Source organism: Schistocerca gregaria, chromosome 5, assembly GCF_023897955.1.
Source record: "Schistocerca gregaria isolate iqSchGreg1 chromosome 5, iqSchGreg1.2, whole genome shotgun sequence".
NCBI classification, from domain to species: Eukaryota; Metazoa; Arthropoda; class Insecta; order Orthoptera; family Acrididae; genus Schistocerca; species Schistocerca gregaria.
The window spans coordinates 514,175,425-514,201,430 of NC_064924.1; the positions used below are offsets into that span (position 1 = coordinate 514,175,425).

Sequence of the window (26,006 nt, forward strand, 5' to 3'; positions counted from 1 at the left end):
GGCGAGGCAAGGTGAAATCCCCTCCTAGGCAAACAGTTCAACAGCTCACCTGCTATACTGATGCAGATGCAAAATTTTCTCTTTCTGCCCCCACCTTAGCTCATCACAGAACTGTTTTCTTAGGTCTACATCACTCTAGAGAGTTATTTTTCTAAATTGAATCACTGTGTCCTTAAAATCTCAAAGATAATACTAAGATAATGTATTGCTCTGTTTTGATCTTTTATTCTTTTAATGGAAGAAGAAAATTTCTTAAGAATTCAGTCAAATTCCACAAAACTTTTGTACAGAAATATATACAAAATTCATTCTTTTTTTTATTAGGTTTCAGTACAAGAAAAAAATTGTTTCTATTGTGAAAATTACTGTGTACCTTGGTCAGAACAAGAAAGTGATTGACAGCTGAATATGGGAGCGTATGGTGCTGTTGTTCATATTTGTCTTCACTCACAATATCATTGCGGCAGCAATGACTCGGCCTTTCTATTCTAAACACATGCACATGCTGCTCGTCGATGGGGTGTATTAGGTTTGAGTTTAGGATATTCCTTCATGTAAAAGCAACATGCCATGAGAAAAAAAATCCAAAAATGAAAATAAGTCAACCCGGTTAACAAAATAGAAAGCATGTCTAAGCTCATTCTCTGATTGCTGCTATCATTACTGTTTTGTAAGCAATTAACTGGGCAATCACTTTGTTATTCTGAGCCAGATAAGTGGTCTAGCTACTACTTGAAATAATACTGGGTTTGGCAAAAACTGAGCAGCGTATGTTTTGAATGACTCTTTACAACAGAATGGAATGATAACATACTGCAGTGTTGCATTATTATGTTAGTCTTTAATATTCAGTTAAAAGTTATTGCTTCACTGATTTCTTGGTTGCTAATGGAATTTGCAATCCTTAGTCAACTTGGAACTGAATAGTACCATCTACAAGCACTGAAAATCACCTTACAATGTTGATTACAAATATGTTAGTATGAAGAAGTGACCATTAGGTAACGGTAGTTTCAAAAGATACACAGTTTCTGTCTCAATCTTTAATATATTGCATACAAAATTATGTCAATTTTTTTCTAGTTATATTCTGACCAGTAATTTAACATAGCTGTAAAGTGAATATAAAAAATAATATTGATGCAACATGAAAGCGTGTGGGCAGGGTACAATTATTTTGATTTGTCTAGTAAGAATTGTGCAAGAAATGCTTGTAATTTACATTTATATACAGAACGAAATTCAGGTCCACATGGCAGAAACAATGCTGACAGTTGCACACGCATAATGGAAAATCGTGTCTCTTTACAATTGTCCTGGATTGCAGTATTACTGTATGTGCAGCAAACTACAGTACACTTTTGAAAAGAAACTAGTGATTATGGGTTTAACATAATGCCTATTATCTGTCTTAAACACACAACTTATTTCTTGCATTATTGATATAATCTGTAGCATAAATTAATGAATTCCTTCAAGTGGGGAATAGGCTTTATACTGATACAAGTCTGACCCTCCATATCCATACAAAAGACGTCCTCTTCCTTGTTCATCATAATATGGGTATCGATACTTTGGCCTGAAAATTAAAAAAAAAAAGTATGTAATATGCAGGAGTAAGTTATTTCCATTACATTAATTACCTATACAAATTAACAGCTTTAGTAATTTGTGAACTCTTCAAAAACTGTGATGTTTTCTGGTGTCATAAATATAAACATGTCTATAGCAAGCAAAGTGAAGGGAATAACAGGATTACAACTGATTCATAGAAATCAGCTTAACCATTAATCTTACAAATACCTGTAGTATGCATTTCCAAACACACAAAAATAACTTGCAGATACCGGAAGTAGAGATTAATGGACACACACTGAATGAGGCTCCATGTGTGAAGTTTCTTGGCATCTACCTTAATAATAAACTGAGGTGCAACAGTGTGTGTGCAGTTTTATTGTCAGACACGGATATAAAAAATTTAATTAGATTGTATTACACAACATGGATGCTTTTGAAATTTTACACTCAACACAAAGACATAGTCGGGAGAGCCTCACTTGACCAATAAAGAAATATAACACTGGGACACAAATTTAAAATTTTAACCAATGTTAACATTTCGATAATCATAACTATTTAAACTTCAATCACAAATTATATGCAAAGGAATGACATAGTTAAAAGTGAGGCAGAGTGATGGTGGAGCTAGTGTCACAGAACAATTTTTAGCCAGTCACTTTTGAGTTTTGGGCTAGGCAGGGAGCAGGTATGTGTCTGTCTACTGTTGGATGGCACTGTCAACAGTCACAGCCATACCAGGCTGTGTTCTCCAAGACTCCAGCTAAAACTACGGGTGTCTAAGGCATGTGTCGTCTGAGGTACTGGTTGTTGGTCAGACATTATAGCTGCCTGCCATATACAGACCAGCAAAGAAAATATAAATTATGTCTCAATTGCCTAGTGCAAACTTTTTCATTTTTTTTACCACTAAATTTTCACATAAATATAACAGTCGAATTTTAATTTATTGATTTCCTGCAGCAAATGCTAAGTTCAATATTAACACTCTTTTTTTTTAAAAAACTTTCTTTAAAAAGGAATTAGTTGATGATGAGCAGTTAACAGATGTGGTATCTACTGAAATTCACTTGCTAAACTGGGTATTGAGAAGCTATCACACGTAAGCAGTTTTCAACACCACCATCACAGAACTTTGACCAGCACAGTGTATAAGCCCTGAAATATTTATGACTGCCTTTAAACTTTGACCAGCACAGTGTATAAGCCCTGAAATATTTATGACTGCCTTTAATGGTTAAAGTACAGGGTGTTTCAAAAAGAACGACCTATAAAAAAAAAATACAAACATGGGATGAATTGCAAAATGTTTCAGCTATGCTGTTATAAATGCTTTGCGTGTCCACCAGCCGCAGCATGAACAACATTTAGGCAATAGCTAAATTCGTCATAAACTTTACTTAATGTGTCTGCTTTTAGCTATGGTTGCTGTTAATCTGTTCTTCACTTCTTCTATGTCACAAGGTGAAGGGAGAGATGAACACACTTTCCTTCACAAGAAAAAATTGCATGGAGTCACATGTGATGATCTAGGAGTCCAAGAATGCATGACAATTTCTTGGGACAAGTGTGCCCTATCCAGCAGGCAGAGTATCATTAAGAAACTGATGTCCGTTGTTGTTCCAATGTGGTGGAGCTCCATCCTGTTGGAAAATGAAATGATTGGAGTCCTACTGAAGTTGTGGAACAAGCCAATTCTGCAGCATTTGAAGACAGCTGGTTCCAGTCACTGTCTTTTCATTTTTTAAAAGAGAGAGAGAGAGAGAGAGAGAGAGAGAGAGAGAAAGAAGAAGAAGGGACCATATACTTTTTTACGAGAAATGGTACAAAAAATGTTTCTTTACGTGAGTGTCTTTCATGCCATTAATGTCATGAGGGTTCTGGAGTCCCCATATGCATATGTTATGTTGGTTTACTTTACTGCTGACATGAAATGTTGCTTCATCTCTGAAAATTAACTATGGTAAATTTGTGTTGCCTTCCAGTTCTCTACCAGAGCACTGTTGAAGTCAACCTGTTTCCTTTTATCACCAACCCAAAGAGCTTGCACTAATTGCAACCTGTTTGGTTTATAGACCAAATGACACCTCAACACCTGACAACTGTTGTATAAGGTACTGCAAGTTCTCTGTTATGTGTCAAGTAGACTTTCGTGAACTCCTCTCAAATGTTTGCCGAATTCTTTCCACCTCGCCATGAGATGCCAGCCCCAGATGCTGGAGATGGCGCGCGTGCGTGTGTGTGTGTGTGTGTGTGTGTGTGTGTGTGTGTGTGTGTGTGTTTTACTGATGAAGGCTGTGGCCGAAAGCTTTATTTATGTAAGTGTCTTTTAATTGTACCTGTCTGGAACTTGACATGTCTTCTTTACAGTAAGTATATTGTTGATATTCCTACCTGGAGTTTCCATTGTTTGAAGAATACCTTATTAATTGTATAAATTTCAAATAAAGCTAATGTTTGTATTAAACATATTGCTAGTATATGGGATATGCTCCATGTGAAGCTACATAAATGATTTGCTTGAAGTGTTAGATAAAAACGGCAGCATATTAGTTAAAGACATGGTTCAGTGGCTTGTTTTTCAAAATAGCTGTTCTTCTACTGTACACACATAAAGTCACCTAGAAGTATTTCCCATAATTACCAGTGCAAGCAGAGTAGCACTAGTCATAATATCTTGTTAGTATACTTAACAGAAGTAGCCTAATGTGGCTACTTCTGCTTGTGGATGTGTAACTTGACTCTCAACACATCACTGAAGACTGCCCTTCATGATGAGATTCACAGAATCTAATGTGCAAATTAATGAATGAATGTGTGTGGGCTATGTATGCTTGCTGTGGAGCTCATGTGTGATGTGGAGGAGGCTCTACTGGCAGTGCAGTGCTGAATGAACTGAGATGCAGCTAGCTGTAAGTCATGGCTCATGTCAGGTTTTAACAACATTGGATTTAACTTCCAACTTCCTATTGGTTTGCTTGGTTTAAATTACCTTAAAATATCTGACAAGTTTAGTGCTGGATCTCCTATGCTTCCCATATTGATACATTGTAATTTCTAGTCTCACACCTCTGGCAGCTTTCATTAGAATCTCTCATTGTTACTACAGGAAAAGGAGAAAAAGATCATTAAGCTGGCCCAAACAGGTCAGAAGAAACAGGCAGCATATTACTGCTTGCACACCTTTTGGGAATGGAACTGGGAAAGGATGAAGTGACTGCAGTATAGAAATTACCCTCTGCTACAGAATGTAAAGTGGCTTGGATAGGATGGATGTAGATGTAAAAGTGAGGAACTGTGGACATGTCTAAGCCCTAAGAGTAATTGATCTTCTGTGCCATTGCTCAGTTTTTTGAGTTAAGGTGGTTCAATCTCTCAGCCACAGGAATTCATAACATTATGTTTCTCTGGAAGTAACAGAAAGGATAGAAACTGATTATCTTCACTGAGAGTTATGAAATGCCATTAGAATGCCTTAAAGTGTGTTTTTCATTATGGATTGGCTTTCAAACAAAGGAGTCCTTTCAGAAAGATGAAGGCCAGGCCAGACATCATAATTACCTCTCTCTTACAGCCAATCGGAATGGGCAGCAAAGTTTTATTTAACTGCATTGACACTTGCAAACAACAACAGTAGACAAAACAACCACCCAAATGGTCAACAATGATCTTTGTGAAAGCAGTCTATAAGTGTGATGTCTCATTGTGTCCCTCCCATCAACTACAGTTCACAAAGAAAACACATTCAACAGACTTGCTTTGTAGCCAGAGAAGTTGCAGTTTAGTGTGTAACCTTACAACCAGCATTACTGTAATCTTCAGTGGTCATGATGTGAGCAGGAATACTATCACATGGAAATTCTTAGAGATTTTTTAATTATCATCTACGCCCAAAGATGCTTTACACTTTCAGAGTCACATATGTTATAACCAAAGAAGGTTTTATCTGTGAATTCTGACAAGACGACCTGCAATCTTAGATATAAAAGCAAAGGTGTTTCATCAACAGTGGAGACTGTGGAATTTAAAATTGCCCCAAATTTGTTTGTGAAATATATCAGTATTACGGTGCTAAACAGGTGGTATGGACAGAAATCAGCATTGGCAGATATATGGATGTTTGTGACATTTGAATCACTTTTCTACCATTTGAATATACAGAGACAAGAGCCTTCAATATATTAATCTGTGATGTCATTGACAACTGTTTTCATTTTGTGGGAGATAACTCTTGTGCTATTAGAACTCAGTTCATGGGTGGGAGCTATAATGTGAGGATAGCATTAGAATTTTGTGGTCAGTGTTATCCCTTTACATGTTGTTGTTGTTGTGGTCTTCAGTCCTGAGACTGGTTTGATGCAGCTCTCCATGCTACTCTATCTTGTGCAAGCTTCTTCATCTCCCAGTACCTACTGCAACCTACATCCTTCTGAATCAGCTTAGTGTAGTCATTTCTTGGTCTCCCTCTACGATTTTTACCCTCCATGCTGCCCTCCAATACTAAATGGTGATCCCTTGATGCCTCAGAACATGTCCTACCAACCGATCCCTTCTTCTGGTCAAGTGGTGCCACAAACTTCTCTTCTCCCCAATCCTGTTCAATACTTCCTCATTAGTTATGTGATCTACCCATTTAATCCTCAGCATTCTTCTGTAGCACCACATTTCGAAAGCTTCTATTCTCTTCTTGTCCAAACTATTTATCGTCAACGTTTCACTTCCATACATGGTTACACTCCATACAAATACTTTCAGAAATGACTTCCTGACACTTAAATCTATACGTGATGTTAACAAATTTCTCTTCTTCAGAAACGCTTTCCTTGCGATTGTCAGTCTACATTTTATATCCTCTCTACTTCGACCATCATCAGTTATTTTGCTCCCCAAATAGCAAAACTCCTTTACTACTTTAAGTGTCTCATTTCCTAATCTAATTCCCTCAGCATCACCCAACTTAATTCGACTACATTCCGTTATCCTCGTTTTGCTTTTGTTGATGTTCATCTTATATCCTCCTTTCAAGACACTATCCATTCCGTTCAACTGCTCTTCCAAGTCCTTTGCTGTCTCTGACAGAATTACGATGTCATTGGCAAACCTCAACATTTTGATTTCTTCTCCATGGATTTTAATACCTACTCTGAATTTTTCTTTTGTTTCCTTCACTGCTTGCTCAATATACAGATTGAATAACATTGGGGAGAGGCTACAACCCTGTCTCACTCCCTTCCCAACCACTGCTTCCCTTTCATGCCCCTCGATTTTTATGACTGCCATCTGGTTTCTGTACAAATTGTAAATAGCCTTTCGCTCCCTGTATTTTACCCCTGCTACCTGCAGAATTTGAAAGAGAGTATTCCAATCAACATTGTCAAAAGCTTTCTCTAAGTCTACAAATGCTAGAAACGTAGGTTTGCCCTTCCTTAATCTAGCTTCTAAGATAAGTCGTAGGGTCAGTATTGCCTCACGTGTTCCAACATTTCTACGAAATCCAAACTGATCTTCCCTGAGGTCGGCTTCTACTAGTTTTTCCATTCGTCGGTAAGGAATTAGCGTTAGTATTTTGCAGCTGTGACTTATTAAACTGATAGTTCGGTAATTTTCACATCTGTCAACACGTGCTTTCTTTGGGATTGGAATTATTATATTCTTCTTGAAGTCTGAGGGTATTTCGCCTGTCTTGTACATCTTGCTCACCAGATGGTAGAGTTTTGTCAGGACTGGCTCTCCCAAGGCTGTCAGTAGTTCCAATGGAATGTTGTCTACTCCGGGGGCCTAGTTTTGACTCAGATCTTTCAGTGCTCTGTCAAACTCTTTACGCAGTATTGTATTTCCCATTTCATCTTCATCTACATCCTCTTCCATTTCCATAATATTGTCCTCAAGTACATCGCCCTTGTATAGGCCCTCCATATACTCCTTCCACCTTTCTGCTTTCCCTTCTTTGCTTAGAACTGGGTTTCCATCTGAGCCCTTGATGTTCATACAAGTGGTTCTCTTATCTCCAAAGGTCTCTTTAATTTTCCTGTAGGCAGTATCTACCTTACCCCTAGTGAGATAAGCCTCTACATCCTTACATTTGTCCTCTAGCTATACCTGCTTAGCCATTTTGCACTTCCTGTCGATCTCATTTTTGAGACGTCTATATTGCTTTTTGTCTGCTTCATTTACTGCATTTTTATATTTTCTCCTTTCATCAATTAAATTCAATATTTCTTCTGTTACCCAAGGATTTCTACTAGCCCTTGTCTTTTTACCTACTTGATCCTCTGCTGCCTTCACTACTTCATCCTTCAAAGCTACCCATTCTTCTTCCACCATATTTCTTTCCCCCATTCCTGTCAATTGCTCCCGTATGCTCTCCCTGAAACTCTCTACAACCTCTGGTTCTTTTAGTTTATCCAGGTCCCATCTCCTTAAATTCCCACCTTTTTGCAGTTTCTTTAGTTTTAATCTACAGGTCATAACCAATAGATTGGGGCAGAGTCCACATCTGCCCCTGGAAATGTCTTACAATTTAAAACCTGGTTCCTAAATCTCTGTCTTACCATTATATAATCCTGAAACCTGTCAGTATCTCCAGGCTTCTTCCATGTATACAGCCTTCTTTTATGATTCTTGAACCAAGTGTTACCTATAATTAAGTTGTGCTCTGTGCAAAATTCTACCAGGCGGCTTCCTCTTTCATTTCTTTGCCCCAGTCCATATTCACCTACTATATTTCCTTCTCTCCCTTTTCCTACTACCGAATTCCAGTCACCCATGACTATTAAATTTTCGTCTCCCTTCACTATTTGAATAATTTCTTTTATTTGATCATACATTTCATCAATTTCTTCGTCATCTGCAGAGCTAGTTGGCATATAAACTTGTACTATTGTAGTAGGTGTGGGCTTCGTATCTATCTTGGCCACAATAATGCATTCACTATGCTGTTTGTAGTAGCTTACCTGCATTCCTATTTTCCTATTCATTATTAAACCTACTCCTGCATTACCCCTATTTGATTTTGTGTTTATAACCCTGAAGTCACCTGACCAAAAGTCTTGTTCCTCCTGTCATCGAACTTCACTAATTCCAACTATATCTAACTTTAACCTATCCATTTCCCTTTTTAAATTTTCTAACCTACCTGCCCGATTAAGGGATCTGACATTCCACGCTCCGATTCTTAGAAAGCCAGTTTTCTTTCTCCTGATAACGACATCCTCTTGAGTAGTCCCCGCGGAGACCCGAATGGGGGACTATTTTACCTCCGGAATATTTTACCCAAGAGGACGCCATCATCATTTAATCATACAGTAAAGCTGCCTGCCCTCGGGAAAAATTACGGCCGTAGTTTCCCCTTGCTTTCAGCCGTTCGCAGTACCAGCACAGCAAGGCTGTTTTGGTTATTGTTACAAGGCCAGATCAGTCAATCATTCAGACTGTTGCCCCTGCAACTACTGAAAAGGCTGCTGCCCCTCATCAGGAACCACACGTTTGTCTGGCCTCTCAACAGATACCCCTCCGTTGTGGTTGCACCTACGGTACGGTTATCTGTATCACTGAGGCACGCAAGCCTCCCCACCAACAGGAAGGTCGATGGTTCATGGGGGTTTTTACTAAACTGGCCTCAGATTTAATTCAAAAATATAATAAGGATACAGCACAACCTCCCAGTACTGTTCCAGAGTAATAAATTCTTATTCTGTTAGAAAAGCAGCATAAACTTCAATGAACACACAAGTGATGACCATTCAATATTATGGACAAGAATTATGGATGTTTTGCAATGTTCTGAGATATTCCACAAAACACATTTCTCTTTAAGTCACACAATCAAGAAGTACAGAGCATTTACATCATAATATTATGTTGTTTATGAATGTATATTACTCTGTATGTGAGAGCAGAGTAAACAAAAAGCTTAGATTTACGAACAGTAGAGGTTGAGTCGCAGACAGGCACAACAAAAAGACTGCTAAACAAGTGAGTTTTCAGCCAGCAGGCCTTCTTCTGAAGTACACAACACACACCCACATTCATGCCAACATATCTCACATACAAGTGGCCACTTCCTCTGGCTGCCATGGCCAGTCTGCAAGCGACTGCACTTGGTGGGAGAAGCAATCTGGGAGGTGGGGATAAGGAGGAGGTTGGGGCGGGGAGGAGAAGGGATAGCAGGGCCGGTAAATTTCTGCTTGTGGGAGCATACAGTGATGTGGCAGGGAGACGGTAGGACAGATAGGTACAGTCAGGAGGTTAGATGAAAGGTGGGGGGATAGTGGAATGAAAAAGGAGGGAAGTAAAAACACTGTGGTTGAGTTGGTGTAATAAAGGCCTGTGTAGTGCTGAAGTGGGAACAGCGAAGGGGCTAGGTGGGTGAAAGACAGTGACAAATGAAAGTTGAGGGGTTACAGGAACTTAGAATATATTGCAGGGAGACTGCATCCGTAGTGGCAAGCAGTCTGTCTCAAAATATACATTAGTCTCACTGAGGCCTTCATAGATTGAAGATACCTTACCAACCTTGTACAGAAACGGAGCTCCCATGCCTTATCTCTCCAGACATCCACCACCTTCCAAAGTCCCACCATCTGGCCACAAAGGACAATTCCCTTCATGACTCAGTACCACCCAGGACTGGGGCAACTGAATCACATTCTCTGCCAAGGTTTCAACTACCTTTCATACTGTGCTGAAAAGAGGAATGTCCAACCCACTATCCTTCTCACCCCTTCCTCAATGGTATTCCACCACCCACTGACCCTACACAATATCCTTGTCCATCCTTACTTCACCCTTGTTCCCAACCCCTTGCTCATGGCTCATATCCCTTTAACAGACCAAGATGCAAGACTTATCTCACACATTCTCCCACCACCACCACCTACTCCATTCTGTCACAAGCACAACCTGTCCCATCAAAGGCATAGCTACCTGTGAAAGCAGTCATGTAATTTCCAAGCTAAGCTGCAACCACTGTGCTGCATTCTATGTTGGCATGTCCACATGAGTGGCCACTGACAAACTGTGGCAAGAAACAGCTGGACCATCCAGTTGCTGAGCATGCTGCTCAACAGAACGTTCTCCACGTCAATGACAGCTTCAGAAGCTCTTCTGGCCTGCAGTATGTCCGACATTCCTGTAAACTCTCTGGCCTCAACCTTGGTTAGTCACTGTCTTTTATTCACTTATCCCCTTCCCTGTTCCCATTACAGCTCCACACACCCTTCTATTACACTAACTCAATCACAGTGTTTTTACTTCTCTTCTTTTCCACTGCACTCTCCCCCCCTACCAACCCTCCACTCGCCCCTCCCCCCCTCCCCTTCATCTAACCTCCTAATCGTACCTAGCTGCCCTATCCTCTCCTCACTATGTCCCTGTATGCTCCCACAAGCAGTACTTTACCGTCCCCCATTGCTACCCTGCTGTCCTGTCCAGCCTCCCCCACCTTCCTCCTTAACACCACCATCCATATTGCTTCTCTCACCACGCAAAATTGCTAGCAGCCTGGCCAAGACAACCAGCGACAGCAGATGTGTATTTGTGTGTGAGTAGTGTTTGTGTGAAAGTGTGTGTGTGTGTGTGTGTGTGTGTGTGTGTGTGTGTGTGTGTGTGTGTGTGTGTGTGTTTTCCAATTCAGAAGGAGGCTTTTTGGCTGAAAACTCACTTGTTTAGCAGTCTGTTGTGCCTGTCTGTGACTCTAATATTTACAAAGGGTACAAAATCTGGTCTGGTCATGTACTTGCTTCCAGCCACGTAGTTTTTGGAGCCCAAATTATATTCTTGTTAGCCTTTGATCTTTTACAGTTCCTCTCTCTCTCATTGTCATTATATATTGTCACAAAGCCCTTTTCTAGTTCACTGTTAGCAGTATATTTCTACTTTTTTAGCAGATTCCCCATTCATCTCTTTACTTCCCATAGAAGAAACCTTGACATGGTGACTCTTTCACGACTGCACGCACAGTAAGGATGACTACAATAGCAGGTGTGCAGATCGGACAACATGGGTGTAATTCAATCAGGTTTTACAGTTGTAATACTATGGAACAGTTCACATTTGTAAAAGAAGTTTATATATGATGCTTTGTCTAATTACCCCTTATATAACCTCGCGAAGACTGCCCTAAACAGACCAAAATCAGTTGTTTTATAAAGAAAAGTACAGCTGTGAGAATATGCAAAGATGTTTCTCAGGAAACCTCTTTTAAAATTGTGGGCTAAACATTTTATTCTTACTTTGTACCTCTCTTTTGTCACTTTTTGTAGGTGTGTTCTTGTTAATTTGAATGCATACCATTGCTGAATTTTCTGTCAGTTCTTGGCAGAACATGGTAACAATTTTACGTAGGAAACATTTCCTTATGTTCTGCAAAGGTATATTTATTTTGTTATGAACTGTCTTTCAACTTCTTAGGCTATTACCAAATGATTACCAAATATAATAATGCCAAATTGCTTGGCAGTCTAGAGCAGGTCATTCAATTGGATGCCACTTCAGTGATCTACATGTCCCTGAGCCAACAGCAGCCAGTGTTCCCAAGTGCTCACGCATCCAGGTACAGACAAAGCCCGAAGACATGATAAGCAGAGAATCACTGTATCAAACATAGCGATGCCTTTGCAAACACAGATAAAACGATGAGTTACTTATACAGTTATCAACAAATAATTTAGAAGTAAACGAGAGCACTTGCCAAATAGTAGAAATGTTCAGAAGGAGGGAGCAGGTGTGTGGTATAGGGATGTGAGAGGGAGAAGCTGCAGGTGCATGGACTAGGAAAACAACAGGTGGGTGCCTTCATGCATTGCACCATGATGATGAAGTTGAGTTTTGGATTGGGAGGGGCGACAGAATGGAGGAAGAGGAGACTTTTGGTTAGGGTTGTAGAGCAGCAAGTTAGCTGAGATTGAGGTCAGGAGCATTATGGGAGTAAAGGATGTGTTGCAAGCATACGTTCCATCTGTGCAGTTGAGAAAAGCTTCTGCTGGTGGGAAGGATTCACAAGGCAAGGACTGTGAATCAGCCATTGACTTCAAAAATGATGTTATGCACAACAGCTCCTCTGTTAGGTGGTCAATTCTATTCTTCTCTACAGTCTGATGGTGGCCATTCATTCTGATGGATAGCTGGTTTGTGTTTATGATCATGTAAAATGCTGTGCAAAAATTGCATCAGTTCTGGTATATGGCATGGCTGCTTTCACAGATGGGCTTGCCTTTGATGGGATACGATAAGCCAGTGACAGGACTAAAATAGAGTGTACTAGGAAGAAGAGCTGGGCGGGTCATGCACCTGGATCTTCCACAGGGATATGCCCCCTGTGACGAGTGACTGGGAGTGCAAGTGGCATATGGATGGACCAGGATATTGTGTAGATTGGGAGAGCAGCAGAATAACAGTTTAAGAGGGGCAGGAATGACCATGGGTAGGACATTCTTCATTTGTGGGCATTTGATAGTGATAGAGAATCAAAGTTCTGGCGAAGGACGTGATTTAGTTGTTCCAGTCTGGTCTGGTATTGGACGATGAGATAGACTCCTTTCTAGCAGGTTCTTGGAGGTGGTGGGAGGATTAGGGATGTGTGAAGTATGGTGCAGAAAATCTGTTGGTGGACTAGGTGTTGGGGGTAGTGTCTGTATGTGAATGCCTTCGTAAGACCTTCAGCATGCTGGGCAAGGGAATTTTCACCACTGCAGATACCCCATCCATGGAAAGACAGGCTAAATGAGAGCAATTTTTTGTGCATCATCAACGAATCTGAACCAGACAAGGGATTTGTGGTTTTTGAAGGCTAGGAAGGTTTCCTCTACATGGCCCATAAAGAGGTTGGCATAGGAGGGTGCCATACGGGTACCTAAGGCCTGTGCTGCAGATTTGTTTATGTATCTTCCATTCAAAGGAAAATTTGTTGCGTGAGGGGATGTAATTGGTAAGGTGTATATGAAATGAGGTAGTGAGGTTGGAGTGTATGATAGTGTAGTGTTTTGAGATAATTGTAAACATGCCAACACACCACTGGAAAGCTGTCGACAAGAGATGCTCATGAACAAATAGAATAAGAATAAATGTAGTGGGAAAGGGAAACTGTGTTTTCCTTTCTTGTATGCAGTGAATGTGGAGCAGTGGTGGAGCTGGCAAGAAGAGGACCAATAAAAAATGGTATTACAGCCACTGGTCATCCAGGAGTCATTTGTGCCATGGTGCAGCAAATGCCTAAATCCGAGAGCCATGGACTAAATGACACACCAACAAGGGCGTAATGAACAATTGAACAGCAATAGTCATTTATCTGGTTTGCTCTCTCAGGTCCTAAAGTAGCCATGTATGGATGTTTTTGAATGTACTCAAGGCAGTGGTATTACCGCAGCAATTGTTTGTTGTGTTGTTAAAAGAAATAGTGAAAATGTTAGGCAAATATACCCCTGTTTGTGAGAAGTGTGGCTATTTATTTAGTAGAGCAGTAGAGAGAACTTGCGGAAGCATTCCAGGAATCTTCACCATAGTTGGATGGACAGAGAGGTGGCACAGAAGGATCCGGACCACCAAACAACTACACTGAGAAGAGAGAATAAAGATAATACTATTGTCACCTGGCAGTGTATAGGGCCGGCAAAATATTGCCCAGTTATATCGGCATGGGGCGCAACTTCCCGCTAGTGCTGGTATATGATCCACCACAAACCTTACAAAATAAACATCTGCAGGAGAAGAGGGAAAAATACACCACAATAGACGTGAGGCCATGAGTGTGTGGGACGTTGGTGTATAGGGAGGTGACATCATCAGTGGTCCATGGAGTAGGGATCCAGGTAGCAATGGGACGAGGATAGAGTCGGCAATGGACATCCTTTGTCATGACAGGGTATGCTTCGGGCAATTGGTTGTAAGTGCTTATTGACAAGAGTAGAGATTCTTTCAGTGGAAACACAATAGTTGGCTACAGTGAGACGTCAAGGATTGTTAATTTGTGGACTTTGGGAAGCATATAGAATGTGTGTATAAGGCAGGTCATTGGGGTTAAGAGGGAGATGGATTTAGGGCACAGTTTCTGGGATAGGTCTAGGAATTCTCGCTTATCCCCATTCTTCACTGTTGATGCCACCTCATTATACACTAACATCCCTCATGCCCATGGCCTTGCTGCTGTCGAACACACTCCACCTACTGAACTGCCATCCCTGCTTTGTGCATTCAGCTGGCACAGTGTACATTAAAGATAAAAATGTGATGACATGTAGTGTGTTTACAAAGGAAAGTATTACATTTTTATGTCATGCAGAAATAGTTACATTAACTAAAAGATGAAACTTTTCTTGTGGAGATATATTTAACAACAGATTTCAGAGTTCCCAGGCCGAAATTTTCACTCTGCAGTGGAGTGTGCACTGATATGAAACTTCTTGGGAGATTAAACTGTGTGCTGGACTGAGACACAAACTTGGTACTTTTGCCTTTTGCGGGCAAGTGCTCTACCAACTGAGCATGGCTCACAACCCATCCTCACAGCTTTACTTCCATCAGTACCTCAGCCCCTACCTTCCAAACTTCACAGAAGTTCTCCTGCAAAACTTGCAGAGTTGTTTCCACCACAGTAAGCAATGTCGGAGAAAATTGAAAGCTGAACTTACAATTTTAGTCTAGTACTTTTAACCAAAACGTAATGTAACAGAAGGGAAAAAAGCAATAAGAGTTTGGTCATTTAATAGTAAGCTGGCATTCTGTGTCATATGTTTGCTGATTTACAGTTAATGTAACTATTTTCGCTTGAAACAAAAATCATTATACTTTCCTATGTAAACATTCTATATTTCATCATTTTTGTATTTTCTGTAGGATAAATAATATCAGTGAAAGTCACACATCATTTTATCTGTGTTTACTACATACAGTTGTCATCTGACAATGGCCTAAGAAGCCAAAAACTGGTTCAAGGGCATCACAAAACATTTTCTGTTTAATATTGAATGTACCAATTACAGTGTGCCTGTCTGTCATATGTTTTATTGAGTAGCACATGAACAACAACATTAAGATCAGAAGAAATTTATGTGAACTGTACATGTTAGGAAGGAAAGAAATCTGTAATACCTCTCAAAATACTGAAAATTCGGTGCCCTCGGTTGCAGAGTTGTTTCCACCAGAGTAAACAGTGTCAGAGAAAGGACAGCAACCTGAAAAACGTATGATCAAGTAAAAAACATTAATTTCAAATTTTAAAAAAATATGTGAAATATCCTATAAATCGTTTTACATTCCTCTTTAATGATACCAGTAGCATTAAAACATACAAGAAAGACACCTCTCAGCTGTTATACATTATCTATGCTAATTAAATATGTAATATGTAGAGAATAGGACCATAAATGAAGTTATAAAGGGAAGAAAGTACACAATAGCAATAAATGTGACAAAAGCGAAAGCAAAGAAAATAAAGCTACAAATATGTGACGCCAAAGGGAATGGAAGAAAAAACTATCACAGTTTCAGATGGATGCTGTGGCTCAAATGCATTTTGTAGGGTCAAATCCTACCTCTAAAGTTACAAAGTTTGACAATGGTAAGAGATATCCACATGCCATGAAAATGACACATGTTCCTGGCATTGCATTCTAGATGAAGTTCAGTAATAGGACATTGGGTGATACCAATAAAACATAAGAAGAATACTTTATTTCTGATCCAGGACAGTCCAGAACCTGAATTTATTAACTAGCTTTTAAAGAAAGGCTGTTGCTGTCTCAAGTCACATATAAAAATGCCAAAATCTGTCTCACACCTGCTGGAATAACTTTATATCTAAACTTGGTAAAACAATATGGCAGGCTCATTAGCAACAGAAACTATGTTCTCATGCTTAATGAGAGCTCATTATAAAACCTGCCTAATGCACCTCATTCATCAACACAATAAGCCATGTTGTTGGTATAACACAAACAAACTGTTTGGGGAAGAGGATTTTCAGATTTTGGGGGAACAAGTGAAGAAGAGTTGTGAACGTACGCATACTGTTTCCTAAATGTCATTTCAGTCCTATCTAGCAATCCATACTGACTTGACTACTACCTAGTTATAAAAGGTAATGAATAGCCTGGAACATAATACCAGAACGGCTGAACATCTATCTCATCACTTGAAATGTTTACGTTCTCTTTCCAAGCACTACTACTTCCTAAAGCTATACATGAGAACTGAGCCTCAAGAATGCTCTCGACCAAGTTTTTCTGTCATAACTGAAGCCAGTTACTCTTGATTTTCTTTATTACAGACCTCTTCAACAGATTTATATTTATTTTTGCTTTATGTTTCATTTCTTGATTTTTTTTTCCAACCCCATCCCTCTTGATTCCCCACACCCCCGTCATTCACCACCTAGTACTAGCTTTGTTTTCTCATACATAAAGTAAGGGAAAGGGAACCACTTACCTATAGCAGATCAATGTGTGGAGCACAATAACATAACAGAAAACATGATTCACACTTCCTTTCTGTCACTAGCTCTTTCTCCAGCAACAGTACACACATTTACACACACAACCACCCAAATGATACTCCCGTGGCCACGGCAAGGCTACCGCTTTCAATAATCGAGTATCAACAATCAGTCTTGCCATGGCCACAAGAGCATGCATTTGGGTGTCTCTGTATGTGAATGTGTGTACTATTGCTGGGAAAAGAGATAGTGCTCAAATTACTATAGGTGATTGGTTGCTTTTACATTATTTTATGTACTGCTCCATCCAGGAATTTCCAACTTTGTTTCCTTGTAAATTTATGACTACCTTTATCTTGCTTTTTATTTCTGTACCATGTTCAGCTCTCATCCCTGGCTTATTGCTTGCCTGCCATTTGTTTTTACGGGTAAGGAATTAAGAGTCCAGTGCTGTGTACTACTCATCTGAAATCTTGTCATACCATATCTAGTGCACCTCCCCCCCCCCCCCCCCACCTCTATATATATCTGTGTGTGTGTGTGTGTGTTTACAATTATTGTTTATGATAATCATGTAAACAGGGTTTTGTAGTGCATCATTAGAAGGACACAGGTTACTATTTGAGTCAGGAGTAAGGGAGTAATCTTTGTCCACTGCTGCTGAGTTGATTGATTTTGATGAAAATGTCACAACACAAAAACATTAATACGCTGCAACAAACAGTTTCTTAGCAATGCCAGCAGTCTTATTTATTTTGTGTTGAGCAGCACACCTCAGTGATAAGCATTTGACTTACTTTCAAAGGTGACTGTGAATCTGTATCGCATCTCATCTGTCAAACAAAATAAATGGTGGTCTCCTGGGGTATGCAGTGCAGGTTTCAGTCAGAGCAACACACCAGCTGTTTATGATCAATATTTAGTTCAGGTAGCTACTTGGTCCACAACCATATTCATTAAGAGTTTTTGTTTTCAGAGTGTATGAAGTGAGTTTCTGTCAAGACAAAGACAATTCTAAATTTCCTTTTGTTGAAACTGCATCTTCATGCTGTGTATCAATTTTAACACATCTTAAAGATGCTGCAGAGTCTGCCTTTAGCAAATAAGTTTTAACAGTAGGTGCAAACATCTTATTACATTCATTTTACAACAGAAGCCTCAAATGATTGATTTTTGCTACTTCTGTATCTTCCTTACATAAAAATATGTCTTCTACTACAACAATAATTAAAAGACTTTTATATTATAGGCAACATTTCACTGATCTGAGCATGAAGATGAACAATCAGTGATGTGAAACGTGTATGATAGCTAGTGGGTTGTGGCTATTATTATCTTCTGCTGTATGCTACATTACATAGCTCTTTGTCAATGACAATTTATTTATAAGCTGTCAGTCAAGTACACTCTCTGAAAGTTACTAACCTGAGATAATTGTGTAATCACCAGCACGTCAAATGCTAAGCTTTTGGAGCGTTTCTGGTACCTTCAACATTATTTTAAGAGCGAATGAATACATTGTGCGACACTGCAAATGGTTTATAAGGCTGCCGCATGTTATTGCGATTCACACTTATTATGTACCGGTACCTCGATAATCCTTACGTACTTTGTACCGTGTCATTTTAAAAGGGCATCATACAATTTTCGAGTTATTTTGATACCATATTACACGCCAGATACTATATTTATGTACATCTAAGCATCATGTGTTATACTACAATGTCATGTACTAAGCAAATTTCGTGTTAATAACTACCATATTAAGCTGCTCCAATAGGCCTCTAATTACAGCACACTACTGTCACCCCCTTCTGCACTATCGCCTGTCATTAGTATTTGTCAACCGAATTTCGTGTGCTAGTTGGTATTATTTCGTGAGACCGTTTAACTTGTACAATGACTTTGTCTTGACTCTTCACTAGCAACCAGTCATTCATCCAAACACACACTAAAGACGTCATTTCTTCGCGCTGGATGACTGACGGTAAAACCTCGCCAAGTCCTCAGTGCACCCGCAACACACAATCTCTGCATATTTTTTTTTAAACAGAAGCAAAACTATCAAGCTAAAATGAGCTTAAACGCCTTAATTTCTTTAATTACGGAACTGTTATTTGTACTTACAAGGGCCGCAAAACCTAGTCTCATTGTGGCGGTAACCACCGTTCGCACACAGACGCATGCAGGGCTGTAGCTTGGTAACTGAATGTACTACATTCAGTTTAGCTTAGGCACAAAGAGAAAGTAGTCAGCCTACCTTCCCTCCACTCTCTCCGCTCGCTGCCGAAGGTGAGAGTGGAAGGGGTGGTGTGGCGTATTCGTTTCCCTTGTGCGAGGCAAAGCGGTCAGTAACTGCAATGCCAGGATGAGTTGACTGATTGCGACAAACATTTCTCACGTCCTTCACACGATGAGATATGCGATTGCAACTCATTTTCGGGATATCAGTTTACGAAACATCAAAGAACCTATTCCCAGGAATGAAACATTTTAAAACTATTCAGGACGGTACGGAAAACGAGATTGTGATCCCATGAACTAGGTTCATGGTATCTGAAATGACCGACTCCGACCACTCGAGTGGCGTCACCGGAATTGCGTGCGAAATTCCAGTAGCGTCACTCGTGTGACGTCACTTTCTCAGCCTGGACATCCACTTGAGCCGTATTTTACCGACTGACAGGTTGCAGAAGCTTGTCCGTTGGAGTCGAGTAACATGCGACACACGACCAACCCGCAGTCAGTCAGTCAGTCGCGAGACAACTGAACTGACTGATTAGAAAAATGAACAGTATTTTTAATTTCCAGAAGATACGTACCTTAACGAGACAAAGACCTAAACTAAAGCGAAGGGAATTTTGAGTCAGTCCCATATTAAACAAATGAAGCAGGCTAGGACACCTTGATCACTTACATGAAAAACTGTGGAGGAACATGGGGAAAATTTTCGAAATACTAGATGATGAACATGGAAACATTTCAGTACACCTTTACAGCTATTCAGCATGTAATTACGAATGATCGAATTTCTGGGAAACTATACAACCTGAGGAATATTTCGCTTTGAGGAAACTTGCAAAAAATGGCTGTGAGCACTATGGGACTTAACATCTGAGCTCACCAGTCCCCTAGAACTTAGAACTACTTAAACCTAACTAACCTAAGGACATCACACACATCCATGCCCGAGGCAGAATTCGAACCTGCGTCCGTAGCAGTCGTGCGGTTCCGGACTGAAGTGCCTAGAACTGCTCGGCCAAAGCGGCTGGCAGGTAACTTTCACCCATTATTAATGATCACAAATGAAAAAAAAGAAAACTGTACGTTTTCAGTCTTAAATAATATTCCCAAAGCGTATATCAAAACGGTTTACAAAAATATATATAACGTTGAAGAGCTAGCTGTAGTTATATACATAACAGATAAAGAATGAACATATACTGTTGTTTGCGAAATTTGACAGGCGGATGATCGCATTCGGCATTGGGACCGTTTCACTTGCGTCAGTAGCATTTTTATGGCTGTATCTTGGAATTCCTTCTGACGAAACAGTGCTCCCAAGATGTGTGTACACAGAACATTCTGCTTGATAATTGAGGAAGTATGATACAGCATAGGACTTTGGTAAGCACATCACATCGTTCTCCATCAAGAAGAACTTGATGCACCATCAAGAACACGTAATAGCCATCTTCCTTCAAAGCAGCAGTGCCGGCAAACAATTTCAGTTTTTCCTTCTCTTTCGCAAGATATGGGCCATCACTTGTGTGTCGCCGTTGTTTGCGTTTGCTGTCGGTATTTCGTGCCGTCGTGTTGGACGGTGCTTCTACGCTTCTCTCTCCAACCTTGATAGCCTAGGACAATCGGCTGGCCGCAGACTATCGGAACGAACCTTCAGTTAACGACGATAGATTGGTCGTTGGAGAAGCTTAGTATGTACCACACAGTGTGTGATGTACCACATGTAAGTTCTTATGCCTGTGGTGTATTAGATACAAAACTGCTTTCTAGCTGAAAACCAGCAGTATGTGATATTACTTACGTGGAAGCTATAGAGCATTCTGTGTTAAGTAGTGTCCTGCCAAAACAGCATAGTTAGAAAGTGCGACCATGATGAGATGTCCTCTAGAGGCGTCCAGTCTCCACTCCTTCTTTATATAAATTTGTTGTATTTTTTACGAAAAAGTCTCTTAAGCTGTGCCATTTCTTCTTTACCACATCAAATGAAATAAAAGAAAATGAAATAAGTTCATAAATAAACAAGAAATTTAAAACAGTATAAATAATAAACCTAACCCTGTGATAAATAACATCATCAGCGAGTGATGCACCGAAGATGGCTGGAATCTAGATGTGTAAAAATAATACAAAATGATCCCAAACGACATTTTACAATTATTCTGCTACAATGTCTCCTTACTTTTCACTATTCAGTATTTTATGAAGAGGTGATTTTTCGTTTGAACACTCATGCGATGTTTCTTTCGTCTCAGCGTGATTCACAATGTCAGACCTTCCACCGTGTCCAGTAGCAATGTCTGATTTACACAACGGACATTCGACAGATTACTTCACTGCCAGCGATAAAAGTGCACTCACTTTTTACATTGCTGTTAAAATTGCAATTCCGTTTTGACGTGATGAAAGAGTGAACATGACTCTGTATTACTAACAGTATAAAACATTAACAGCAAATAAACAAAGATTGTGGAGCAAAGTGTACAAGTGGAGCTTCCAAGCTCGTGCACAAATTCGCAGAGTTTTTGTTTTGCATGTTGGTCTTACCGTTACTATGGATTTATTTATCAATTGTCATTTTTTATTTGTAGTTCAGTGTTGCTCTCTGAGTTTACATTTTGTCGATTTATTGTTTAGAGATAGTGAGTGAAGCTGTGGACGCTAAAAAAAAAAATCAGGGTCAAGTGTAGAAATCAGAACATTTCTGACATATTCTTCCGTTTTGTGTTCACTAGAGGGGTCACAGCAGCGGAGGCACCCATAAACATTTTCGCCATGGATAGGGATAGTGCTATTGGACAGATAACGGCAAGAAAATGGTTTTCTCGTTTTAAGAAGAATAGTTTTGTCATTAGTGACTCTGTATGGATGTCTGCTGAAATATGGTAGATGCAATAATATACTCTGGTTGATCTTTCTATACTTTTACATCACGCAATACCACGCTACAAAGTATGAGATTACAAGCATGCAGAATCACGCCAAGAGAGTAAAACCAAAGTCCTTCTATCAAAGTCATTACATTTGTCTTCGGGCTGTTGCTTGTCTATCGATATGTGCTGCTACATCAGCCGCTGGTGTGGTCATTGTCCTGGGGCAATCAGTTTTACAGTGGGAGTTCCAGGCTTGGTGTCCTTTGTCACTTCCAGATACAAGCGTACCGGCTTCAGTAATTTCCACAGAGACCATTCTGTATCTCTCATTATGTTGAAGTTTAAATGTATGTGGTCCTCGCTGTAAGATCTTGTATGGACCACTGTGTGGTGGTATGAGGGATGGTTTGACTGAGTCATTCTCAGCCAGACGAAGGCCATGTTGTATGGGTCCTTGTGTACGAAGACTCAAGCTGTCCATGAGGCTGCAGTGCAGTGGGGTGGATTTGAGCCATCGTGTCCTGCAAGTGGCGGCCAAACTCTATGATGAACGCCATGGGAAGAAAATCGAAGGGCTTGTCAGTAATTAGTTCCGCTTGTAGGCATAGCTTTTCGCCGTACACAAGCTGAACTGAATAATGCTGCAGGTCTGCTTTAACTGCCGATTGCAGGCCTAAGAGGATCTGCACATCTGACCATGTAGTGCCAGCAAATATCAGTGCTGCCTTCAGGATACGGTGGAACCTCTTCCCCATGTCATTGCTGGCTGGATAATAGATGGTGGCGAGTATGTGGGAACACCCTCATAGGCGTAAGGTTTCTTAGAAAAAGGATTCCGTAAATTGTCTGCACTTGTCGGTCGTGATGGTATGCGGTGCACCAAACCTTGTGATCCAACCACCTAGAATAGTTTTCGCCACCGTAGCTGTCATATGTGCAAACAGGATGGGCTCTGGCAGTCGGGAAAAGTGGTCCAAGGAAGGAGCCCACAAGATCCACATGCATGTGCCCAAATCCGGTCAAAGGTGTGATGAATGACCCTTGAGTGCCCAGGGTGTGGCAGCCAGTTTCACTCTTTTTTTTTTCAATCGTATTTGTGATGATTGCTTATGATATGGCCATTTTACAAACAAAAAAACCTTGCATATTTGTTAATTGGTTGCTTCTGTGCAAAATATTCTACATAAAAATCTAGAATTTGAAAGGTGGCTACACTGAGTCACAGCGCCAGAGATTGCGCCAAAAATTATTATTCCGCCGCCTACATTGGTGCAGTAGTAGTTCAGAGGAAGTCGAGGGCAGTTTTTGTTCTGTTGGGCGATAGAGTAGATGCTGTTCGGTTGGTGTTACGTAGAGATGGAAGAAGTTACAATTGTCAGAGTGTATTTGAGAAAAGAGATGGGCTTTTGATCTATGATGCTGGTGTAATGGAAAATTTTCGTCACTATATAATGAGGTAAAAAGGTATTACCGTTTTCTTTAATGACAATGCCTCTTGCTCACAGGTACAGTAAACAAGGCATCTGGCTCGTGTTCATTTATTAGACTTGTAATTCTGGTTTCTATGTGCAATTATAGTATTTCTGGTTTTTCAATTAGTTCATTGTAAATGGTTTTAAAATATTTTTTCGTATTGAGAAAGAACCGAGCCAGATACTTGTACATTGCGTCACACTACCACACACAGAACAGTTACACTTGTGCTTTGTTGTTTCGTAGCTTTTATAGTTGCAGGGGACTTAATTAATCAATTGTGTTAATTAAGACCCCATGCACGTGGCGACCGCTGCTTCGGATCGTCCCTTGGAATTCTTTTGATAGTATAAATAGTACACAGTAGTATTGTTGTAGTAATTTGTAGTTTAGTAATTGTAGTCTATATTCCATGTGTAGATTTTGTAATTGAACATTTGTAGTTGTCTTGTCATTCTTCTAATGATATTTCTGCAGAATTTAATTTTTGATGTGACGTATACGGGTTTGACAATTGTGAAGGTTTTAATTGTTCATTAATCGTGTTTGTCGGGCAGCATTTCGTGTGAATGGTATTGTTGTTGATAATGTGTTATATTGTGTGTAATATTAGTACAGTGACGAGTTTTTTGTATGTTTTGTTAATGATTACGGGATCGATGAAAAAGGCAAGAATGACAAATAGTCATAACGAAATTGTTAACATTGCAAACTCGCCAACACAGGAGAACAGTATGATGAATAATGGCGTATAAAACAATTTAATAAGCCGGGAAAATAGTCCGGAACCAGTTCTAATTTTTTCACAATCGGAAAATTTTCAGAATACGAGATTAACGATAGAAGGTTCTGGAAGAGTATCGAACACAGATAGCTTTACAGCTATGACGAAGGAAGTTAGTTTTATGGGAAATGTTAGGAGCGAAAAGAATTTCGAACCAGTTAATATGGAGCAGTTGATGAGTACAATATTAAATTTGAGACCACAAATAGGAACAATTAAAACTGATATGGGAACAATGGAAACACAGTTAGGATCTGAATTAAAAACAGAGATGGGAACAATGGCAACATGGTTAGACTCACGAATAGGGACATGTTTTGAAAACATGAAAGATGAATCAAAGAAAGAAATTAGAGAAGTAGTACAACCGATTTTGAATTCTAACAATAATAGATTAACTTCAGTAGAAATTAGACAAAAGGAACAGGAAGAAAGAAATCGCCTGATAGTACAAACATTTTCAGAGTTAAATTTACAACGTGCACACGATAAGGAAGAAATATTAGAAAGAATCGCGGAACCCGTACCAAATGAAAGAATAAATAACCTAACACAACAATATGAACAGTTAACTACTAAATGTGTCAATACTGAAACCCGAGTCGCGACAATTACGGAAGACGTAAATAAACAGAAAGAACAAATAGGTGACTTATCGGAAAGAGTTGAGAAGATTGCAGATAAATTGACAAGTCTTAGTTTAAATAGGGACAGAAATTCAGATGATACAGCTCCATTGCCATTTGCAAAAACATTAGAGAACCAGAATATAAATAAACACGTTGAAAATCAGGGAAAATTTAATGAACGCGTTAAAAGGGAATTTGAGGCTTTACGAAACCAAGTTAAACAAATTGAAAGCGAAATAGTAGGAAAAGACAGTAGAAGAAATTTGGAGTCACCGATAGCAACGGGTTTTGAAGAAAATAATTTATTTCATTTACGAGATGCAACAAGAGAGCGCCAGGCGCGCGAACTTGACAATAATCGACACTCGGACTGGAACAGACGCGGTAGGTCTTTGTCGCCATGAGGCGAAAACTTCCTATAAACACTTACTAACTGTTCGGAAATTTAAGATCTTTCGCAATTCTAATAATGACATACGTCCATGTTCATGGTTAGATCAATTTATGTACGCACTTCCGCCAAATTGGCCACTAAGTCACAAACTGGAATTTATGTGTGGATATTTAGAAAACGAACCGGCGAAGCGCATGCGCGCACTTATTAGAGATTGTAATAATTTAAATGATTTTTATTTTGCATTTCTATCGGCATATTAGTCCGAAAACACGAAAGACAGAGTCAAACATAGTCAATATGCATCGTAATTTTAAACAGTCTGAGTTCCGTACGCCGGCAGAATACTTTGAAGACATGATTCGAAAGAATCAATTCCTTTCCAACCCTTATAGCCCTACTAAATTAATTCGTATTTGTTTAACTAAGCTGCCACAATCGATAAGACACACTGCGTTAGCCGGAAGATGTAAAGACGAAATTGAAACTTTTAAGACTTTGCTACAAGAACTTGAGTATGACAACGACGAAGGAACTTCTTGTAATTTTATTCAGAAACGGTTATCACAATAGATTTTCAGAGAAAAGGGATAATGATCGGAACGGA

General features: G+C 39.7%; 1 protein-coding gene across 2 annotated transcripts; it reads right to left on the reverse strand.

The window, feature by feature from the left end:
- Nucleotides 1-1,028: 1,028 nt before the first annotated feature.
- On the reverse strand, nt 1,029-19,457 carry LOC126273007 (uncharacterized). Of its 2 annotated transcripts, none has more exons than XM_049976372.1 (3): nt 19,266-19,457; nt 15,664-15,746; nt 1,029-1,579 (listed from the first exon to the last, which is right to left on the reverse strand). In XM_049976372.1, exons 1-3 carry the CDS (start codon nt 19,440-19,442, stop codon nt 1,462-1,464), a joined length of 378 nt encoding a protein of 125 aa, XP_049832329.1. In that variant the 5' UTR covers nt 19,443-19,457; the 3' UTR covers nt 1,029-1,461. The 2 variants fall into 2 exon arrangements, with proteins under 2 accessions (XP_049832329.1, XP_049832330.1); XM_049976373.1 differs by having other exon boundaries at nt 19,133-19,367.
- Between the last annotated feature and the right edge of the window lie 6,549 nt (nt 19,458-26,006).